Below are 8,743 nucleotides of genomic sequence, written 5' to 3' on the forward strand. Positions count from 1 at the left end.
CTGCAGCATTATTCACAACAGCAAAAAGATGGAAACAACCTAAGTGCCCACCAATGGATGAACAGATAAACAAAATGTGGTATATACATTCAGTAGAATACTATGGAGCTATAAAGAACAATGATGAGTCCACCAAACATAACATGAATGAATCTGGAGGACATTATGCTGAATGAAAAAACCAAGCACAACGGGACAAATATTATATGATGCTACTTTTATAAAAAGACAAAAATAGGTATACTTATAGAAATCAATGTTCTTTGGTGGTTACCAGGCATGGGAGGGTGAGGGAGGGGAAATCACTCTCTAGACAGAAGACAATTGTTAGTTTTGGTGACAAGGAAGGCAATACTGAATGTTAGTGAAGTAAGCACAACTTAACCAATGTAAAGGATGACACAAGAAGTACACAAGAATAAGGGACAGTATTGGTAAATGCTATAACATATACAATTTGGCAACAGCAGTAACAACCAAAAAATGCGTGAATGGTTACACAGATATATATGTATATATGTGTATAGGAAGGTATACATGTGTATATGTTGTTGTTGTTGTTAGGTGCTGTCAAGTCATTTCTGACTCATAGTCACCCTATGTACAACAGAACAAAACACTGCCCAGTCTTGCACCATCCTCACAGTCATTGTTATGTTTCAGCCCATTGTTGCAGCCACTGTGTCAATCCATCTCGTAGAGGGTCTTCCTCTTTTTCACTGACCCTCTACTTTACTAAGCGTGATGTCCTTCTCCAGGGACTGGTCCCTGCTTATAACATGTCCAAAGTACATGAGACAAAGTCTCTCCATCCCCGCTTCTAAGGAACATTCTGGCTGTACTTCTTCCAAGATAGATTTGTTCTTTCTTCTGGAAGTCCATGGTATAGTCAATATTCTTCACCAGCACCATAACTTGAACGTATCACTTCTTCTTCGGTCTTCCTTACCCATTGTCCAGCTTTCACATGCATGTGAGGTGATTCAAAATACCGTGGCTTGGGTCAGGCACACCTTAGTCCTCAAAGTGACACCTCTGCATTTTTAACACTTTGAAGAGGTTTTCTGAAGCAGATTTGCCTAATGATTTGATTTCTTGACTGTTGCTTCCATGGGCGTTGATTGTGGATGCAAGTAAAATGAAATCCTTGACAACTTCAATATTTTATCTGTTTATCATGATGTTGCTTATTGGTCCAGTTGTGAAGATTTTGGCTGAAGTATAATCCATACTGAAGGCTGTAGTCTTTGATCTTCATCAGTAAGTGCTTCACGTCCTCTTCACTTTCAGCAAGCAAGGTTGTGTCATCTGCATATTGTTGGTTGTTAATGATCTTCCTCCAATGTTGATGCCATGTTCTTTTTCATATAGTCAAGCTTCTTGGATTATCTGCTCAGCAATATGTGTATATACGTAAGCATATATAGTGTATCTGTATGTATCTCTATATACATGTTTGTGAGTGCTGTACATATATTCATATATATATATATAATAAAGCACACAGGGCTCACAGTCACAGATACCTCCCAGACATAACCAAGCACCTCACAGGATTGGTTTACTGAGTTTGAAGGCTTAGGACCATAGTCTCCTGGGACATCTCAGTCAATTGGCACAACATTGTCTACAAAGTTTATATTCTATATCCTAGTTTGCTAAGTAACGTCTAGGGTCTTAAAAGCTTGAGAACAGCCATCAGAGATACAACTATTGGTCTCTACTCATCTGGAGCAAAAGAGAAAGAAGGAAACCAAAGACTGAAAGAAGAAACCAGTCTACAGGACCAATTGCCTACACAAACCATGACCTCACCTATCCAGAGACCAGAACTAGATGGTGCCCAACTACCACTACCAACTGTTCTGATAGAATGGGAAAATATTGTAGAACAAAATTCAAAATCTTAAAAAAAGGTCAGACTTACTGGATCTGCAGAGACCTGGGAAACCCCCAAGACTATCACCCTGAGATACCCTTTAAACTCTAAACTGTAACTAATCCTGGAGGTCATCTTTCAACTAAATAACAGATTAGCTCATAAAATAATACCACCTGTGAGTACTGTGCTCCTTTTAGAAATATACATAAACCAATAATCTATTTGAGACCAAATAGTCAACATTTACCCTAAAGCAAAGATGAGAAGGTTGGGGGGGGGCGGGGGAAGGGCAGGATGGGTAGGCAGGGAAGCAAGAATAACGGAAAGAAAAGAACCATAATGGAAATACTGAGAATGTTGACGCAAGGTGGACAACGTAACCAAGTATGTGCAGAAATTAGAGAACCTAATTTGCTGTGTAAACTTTCACCAAAACTCTTTTTTTTTAAATAAAAAAAGAAAAAAACTTTACAAATAATGCAAGCAAGGACATATTGAATTTCATGAGAGTCCTACTGAATGAGGATACACCAAAATAGAGTATTGCAATCATTTGCAAAACAATAGTGCATTATTGAGATAATTATAAAACTAATTTGATGTCAATAGAAGAAACCAAACTTTTTCTGAATAAGGCAATAATCCTGCCATACAATCAACACAACTTTACACAGGTTATCAACAGGAATCTGAAGAAATGATATATTTGGTAACTTCTACCCCTTACAACAATGAGCACCCTGGGTGGCAGTGGTCACAACCTTCTCTTCAATAGTGTTCCCGCCTCCCGCACTTGGTCACCGCACTGAGCACTCACCTTCCTGACTCGAATGTGAACCATGTTGAGTCCCGACCGTATCTCCTCAATGAGCTGAGAGGCCACATCACCAGTTTGACCTTGGCATTGTGGATATCCCAGAGATAGATATTCTCATGAGTGATCTGCATTGTACATTCACCATAAATATCCAGATTGGGTGTAGGCATAAGGTACACGTTGAATCGTTCTGCAAAGAAATGAAGAATGGAGAACATTTAAGTGTAAAGTAGTGTGACTCTTTCTGGCAGCAGTGTGTTCATCTGTAACCAGCAAACTTCAGAAAGCACTTCCATCTCCCTCACACCTTCTTCCACTTTGTGTGTGAGGAAAGGAGTTATTAAAGTCTTCTTTATTCATTCATTCACTCGCTCATTCTACAGCTTTTTAATTGCATGCACTCTCTATGGTGGGGATTAAATTGTCAAACTGTATACTGAAAAAATAAGGGTAAAAATCTAGACAGGGTTTCTGCCCTAATAGTACTTACTATTTCTTTACACAATCTAAACGGATATGACATACATACCTCCTGTGAGGAATGTCTTTATTTAATCAATAACTTACTCAATTTCACCTCTGTGACATAAAGTATTAATGTAAACCAGAATGACTCACTAGTTACTTAAGCACTGAAAAAATAGTTCAGTTTGTATCTCAAAACAAATTTTACTCATGGTAAAATTCAGCATATAATAATTGCAGATATTCATTACTCCCTTCTACAAAACTAAAGGTATTGTTTTGATAAGTAAAATAAAAAGACATTACTTTTTTTCATTCTTGGATATTCTAGGTTGAAAATCTAATTATTAGGTAGTGATTCCAAATCTTGCTTTGTAGCTTTCTATATTTCAAGGGGTATTACAAAATCTGCAGCCTTTAGTTCTTATTCAAATGCATTAAATGCACTTTATTTTGATAAACAATGTTAGATTGTAAATTCCAGCAAGTCAGGTACTTGATATGCCCTATAAAGTGTCTTATAAAACATCCCTAGATTCTAGACCATTTTTGGTTTATAGCAGGCGATCAATAAATATGGGTTGGCTGTATGAAAGAAATATATATCATGATGAATATGATACTCATGATTGCAGAATTACAAAAAATAATGAGTCGTGATAACAACAGTTTAAGAACTACTGGAAGATACATTTTTGTAAGTTAGAATTTAATTGCGAATAGTGCTTTAAAGGCAGTGCTGTTGGGTTAATTATTCTGCGATCAAATGGTGCAGCTGAAGTTGGAAGAGAATTGATATGCCTAGGCACGTGCTATTATTCATAATGCCGTGATCTCAAAGTTGAATGTTTGCTAGTACTGAGCTGGTCTGTGTAAAGGAAAGAATCTTTTCTGTGGCAGGTATTTTGCAGTTAGGATCACTGAAGCCAAAGAACGATATTCACATTTCAAATAGATTTAATTTAACACAAGCACACTAGCTTCAAGTTTAGTAACCATGTGATTACTATTTATATTCAAGGGTCTAGGTATTTTTGCACCAAAGACAATCTAACGATTTCCTTTTCTACTTTGATGACTGGCCCATGAAACTGACATGCATATGGATTTCACATTCATTTCCTAAAGAAATGACACCTGGGATCAATTCTACAGCTGAAAAATGAAGAACAATGTCCTATTAATTACCTACAATTTAAAAAGCCCAAATATATATGCATTTCATAAATCTTGCAATTCTTCTGTGCCACCAAGTAAAGACATTTAGCATTAAATACATCACTCACATTCCCACCACAATCCCCACTCCGATGGGATTACAAGTAGTAAATCAAAGTGGGCATGATCTTATATAACAGTATAAATGAAACTTGGACCCAACGGGTAACTCAAGAATATATATAATGTCTGAACAGCAATCTTCCTTCCTTTGGTAGAGACGCTTTTGATGAACTTCAGCTTCTATATTTGGAACTAATCATATGTCAGTGGCTTCTGCTGTGCATAGAAAAAATGCTGTCATTATAAAAGCGGAAAGCAAAAAAATTCCTCTAAATTCTTTTCTTTCCATCAATTCCAAAGCTTGAAGGTTGTCACCAGAGAATCATTGCCAAAGTGCCAAGAAATAATAATTATTTCAAAATATTGATAAAAATAAATATCATTAACCAGTTATATTGTTACTTGAAGCTATACTGATTCTTGACATTTACATCCATAATGTGATATTTTATTGAAAAAAAGTAAAAGAATAATCCTGACATTGAGTGTACTTGAAGTGGATGGTATATAAAATATTACATATGATCTAAAGAGTACTACCGAGGACCCAGAAGAATCATTACAAATGTCTGTGTGCTCAAATGTTAGCAGATAAAGCCCAGTAATAATAAACAGGGTCAGAGTACAAATCATCACCGTGGGCATTGGAAAAAGGTGGAAAAGAATGCATAAGTGAATTGAAAAGATTCAGATAACATATTGTTATTGTTGTTAGGTGCCCTCCAGTAGGTTCTGATTCATAGAGACTTCACGAACAACAGAATGAACCACTGTCCGGTCCTGTGCCAGCCTCACAATTGTTATGCTTAAACCCAATGTTGCAAGCACTGTGTCAATCCACCTCATTGAGGGTCTTCCTCTTTTTCAATGACCATCTACTTTACCAAGCATGATGTCCTTCTCTAGGAACTCGTCCCTCCTGATAACATGTCCGAAGTATGTGAGACGAAGTCTCCCCATCCCTGCGTCTAAGGAGCATCCTGGCAGTACTTTTTCCAAGACAGATTTGTTCGTTCTTTTGGCAGTCCATGGTATATTCAATATTCTTTGCCAACACCATAATTCAAAGGCACTGATTCTTCTTTAGTCTTCCTTATTCACTGTCAAGCTTTCACATGCATATGAGGCAACGGAAAACACCATGGCTTGGGTCAGGCTCATCTTAGTCCTTAAAGTGACATCTTTGCTTTTTAACACTTTAAGGAGGTCTATTGCAGCAGATTTGCCCAATGCAATGTGTCTTTTCATTTCTTGACTGCTACTTCCATGGGTATCGATTGTAGATCCAAGTAAAATGAAATCCTTGACAACTTCAATATTTTCTCCATTTATCATGATGTTGCTTACTGGTCCAGTTGTGAGAATTTTTGTTTTCTTTATGTTAAGGTGAAACCTATACTGGAGGCTGTAGTCTTTGATCTTCATCAATAAGTGCTTCAAGTCCTCTTCACTTTCAGCAAGCAAGGTTGTGTCATTTGCATATCACAGACTGTTAATGAGTCTTCCTCCAGTCCTGTTGCCCCATTCTTCTTTATATAGTCCAGCTTCTCAGATTATTTGCTCAGCTACAGATTGAATAAGTACGGTGAAAAGATACAACTCTGACGCACACCTTCCTTGACTTGACCAAGCAATATTCCCTTGTTTTACTCGAACAACTGCCTCTCGGTCTATGTACAGCTTCCTCATGAGCACAATTAAGTGTTCTGGAATTCCCATTTTTTGTAATATTATCCATAATTTGTTATGATCCACAGAGTCGAATGCCTTTGCACAGTCAGTAAAACACAGGTAAACATCTTTTTGGTATTCTCTGCTTTCTGCCAAGATCCATCAAAAATCAGCAATATAGCCCTCATTCCACATCCTCTTCTGAACCTGGCTTGAACTTCTGGCAGTTTCCTGTTGATGTACTGCTGCAGCCACTTTTGAATGATCTGCAGCAAAATTTTACTTGTGTGTGAGATTAACGACATTGTTCGATAATTTCAGCATTTGGTTGGACCACGTTTCTTTGGAATGGGCACAAATACGGATCTCTTCCAGTTGGTTGGCCAGGTAGCTGTCTTCCAATTTCTTGGCATAGACAAGTGAGCACTTCCAGAGCTGTATCCATTTGTTGAAACATTTCAATTGGTATTCTGTCAACTCCTGGAGCCCTGTTTTTCACCAATGATTTCAGTGCAGCTTGGGCCTCTTCCTTCAGTATCATTGGTTCCTGATCATATGGTACTTCCTAAATGGTTGAACATTGACCATTTTTTTTTTGGTACAGTGACTGGGTGTATTCCTTACATCTTCTTTTGATGCTTCCTGCATCGTTTAATACTTTCCCCATAGAATCCTTCAATATTGCAACTTAAGGCTTGAATTTCCTCTTCAGTTCTTTCAGCTTGAGAAATACAGAGTGTATTCCTCCCTTTTGGTATTCTTACTCTAGGTCTTGGCAGTTTTCATTATAATACTTTGTCTTCTGGAGCTGCCTTTTGAAATCTTCTGTTCAGCTCTTTTACTTCATCATTTCTTCCTTTCACTTTAGCTACTCTATGCTCAAGAGCAAGTTTCAGAGTCTCTTCTGACAACCATTCTGAGCTTTTCTTTCTTTCCTGTCTTTTTAAGGACCTCTTGCTTTCTTCATGTCTGATGTCCCTGATGTCATTCCATAACTCATCTGGTCTTTGGTCATTAGTGTTTAATGAGTCAAATCTATTCTTGAGACGGCCTCTAACTCAGGTGGAATAATCTCAAGGTCATACTTTGGCTCTTTTGGACTTGTTCTAATTTTCGTCAGCTTCAACTTGAACTTGCATAGGAGCAATTGATGGTCTGTTACACAGTCAGCCCCTGGCCTTGCTCTAACTGATAATATTGAGCTTTTCTATCATCTCCTTCCACAGATGTAGTCAATTTGATTCCTGTGCATTCCAGCTGGCGAGGTCCACATGTATAGTCGCCGTTTATGTTGTTGCTAAAAGGTATTTGCAATGAAGAAATCATTGGTCTTGTAAAACTTTATCATGTGATCTCTGATGTCACTTCTATCACGAAGGCCATATTTTCCAACTACCAATTTTTCTTCATTTCCAACTTTTGCATTCCAATCACCAGTATTTATCAATGCATTTTGATTGCACGTCCGATCAATTTCAGACTACAGAAGTTGGTAAAAATCTTCAATTTCTTCATCTTTGGCATTAGTGGTTGGTGTGTAAATTTGAATAATAGTCGTATTAACTGGTCTTCCTTGTAGGTGTATGGATATTATCATATCACTGACAGCATTGTACTTCAGGATAGATCTTGAAATCTTCTTTCTGATGACGAATGCAATGCCTTTCCTCTTCAATTTGTAATTCCTGACATAGTATACCATTTTATTGTCTGATTCAAAATGGCCAATACCAGTCCATTTCAGCTCACTAATGCCTAGGACATTGCTGTTTATGCACTCCATTTCATTTCTGATGACTTCGAATTTTCCTAGATTCATAATTCGTACATTCCACATCCCTATTATTTATGCACGTTTGCGGCTGTTTTCTTCTCATTTTGAGTCGTGCCACATCAGCAAATTAAAGTCCTGAAAGCCTGACTCTATCCACGTCATTAAGGTGGACTCTACTTTGAGGAAGCAGCTCTTCCACAGTAATACACCGTATGGTAAACTGACAAACATGTGGAGTAAGATGATATAGTGCGCTGGATATAAAAGTCATTTGAGTACATTTACAAACAAACAAAAAGCCATTGAATAAGTTACCCCAGGGAGTCCTCTCCAGGCCAGCTCCAGGCAATAGAAAATAGATGAAATTCTATGAATGGTTCCCCATCCCTCTGGCCCAGCCTTCCCAGTCTTCACATTACTTAGTACCCCAGAAACTTCTTGTTATGATCCAATCTCTCCAATTTTCCTTTGATGCTATTTATTGCATCTTATAAAAGTAATTATCCTAAGAAATTTTATTTTCAAATGTTCAAAATCCATCTCCTACTGCTTAATTTCTGAGGACCTGAGAGTCAATTTAAAAACAGACTGTTTTAATCCAGCAGACAACGTGTTACACAGAAATGAGGGCAACACATCAAGTTGCCTAATAAATTATGTTTCCTTGAATTCAAGTTTTCTACATTTTCTATGAATAAATTATTTTATGCATTCAGTAATGTAAAACATGGCTTCACTAATGTGCATTAAGGTTTCCATTGAAAAGACTATTTCAATACGGAACAGTAACAATTAAAAGATAATTTTTTCAAATGTTTACCTTTGTGAAGCCATCCTGCCAGGCAAGTGTTTT

At 37.4% G+C, this 8,743-nt stretch overlaps 1 protein-coding gene across 1 annotated transcript in view; it reads right to left on the minus strand.

Moving 5' to 3' along the window:
• Positions 1–8,743, minus strand: part of DOK6 (docking protein 6) — a 442,414-nt gene that overhangs the window by 177,843 nt on the left and 255,828 nt on the right. The window contains exon 4 of the mRNA XM_004390042.2: positions 2,700–2,889. Within this exon, the coding sequence (XP_004390099.1) occupies positions 2,700–2,889 (190 nt within the window). The remainder of the gene's footprint in view (positions 1–2,699; positions 2,890–8,743) is intronic.

The sequence above is a fragment of the Trichechus manatus genome, unplaced genomic scaffold, assembly GCF_000243295.1.
Source record: "Trichechus manatus latirostris isolate Lorelei unplaced genomic scaffold, TriManLat1.0 scaffold00278, whole genome shotgun sequence".
NCBI lineage: Eukaryota > Metazoa > Chordata > Mammalia > Sirenia > Trichechidae > Trichechus > Trichechus manatus.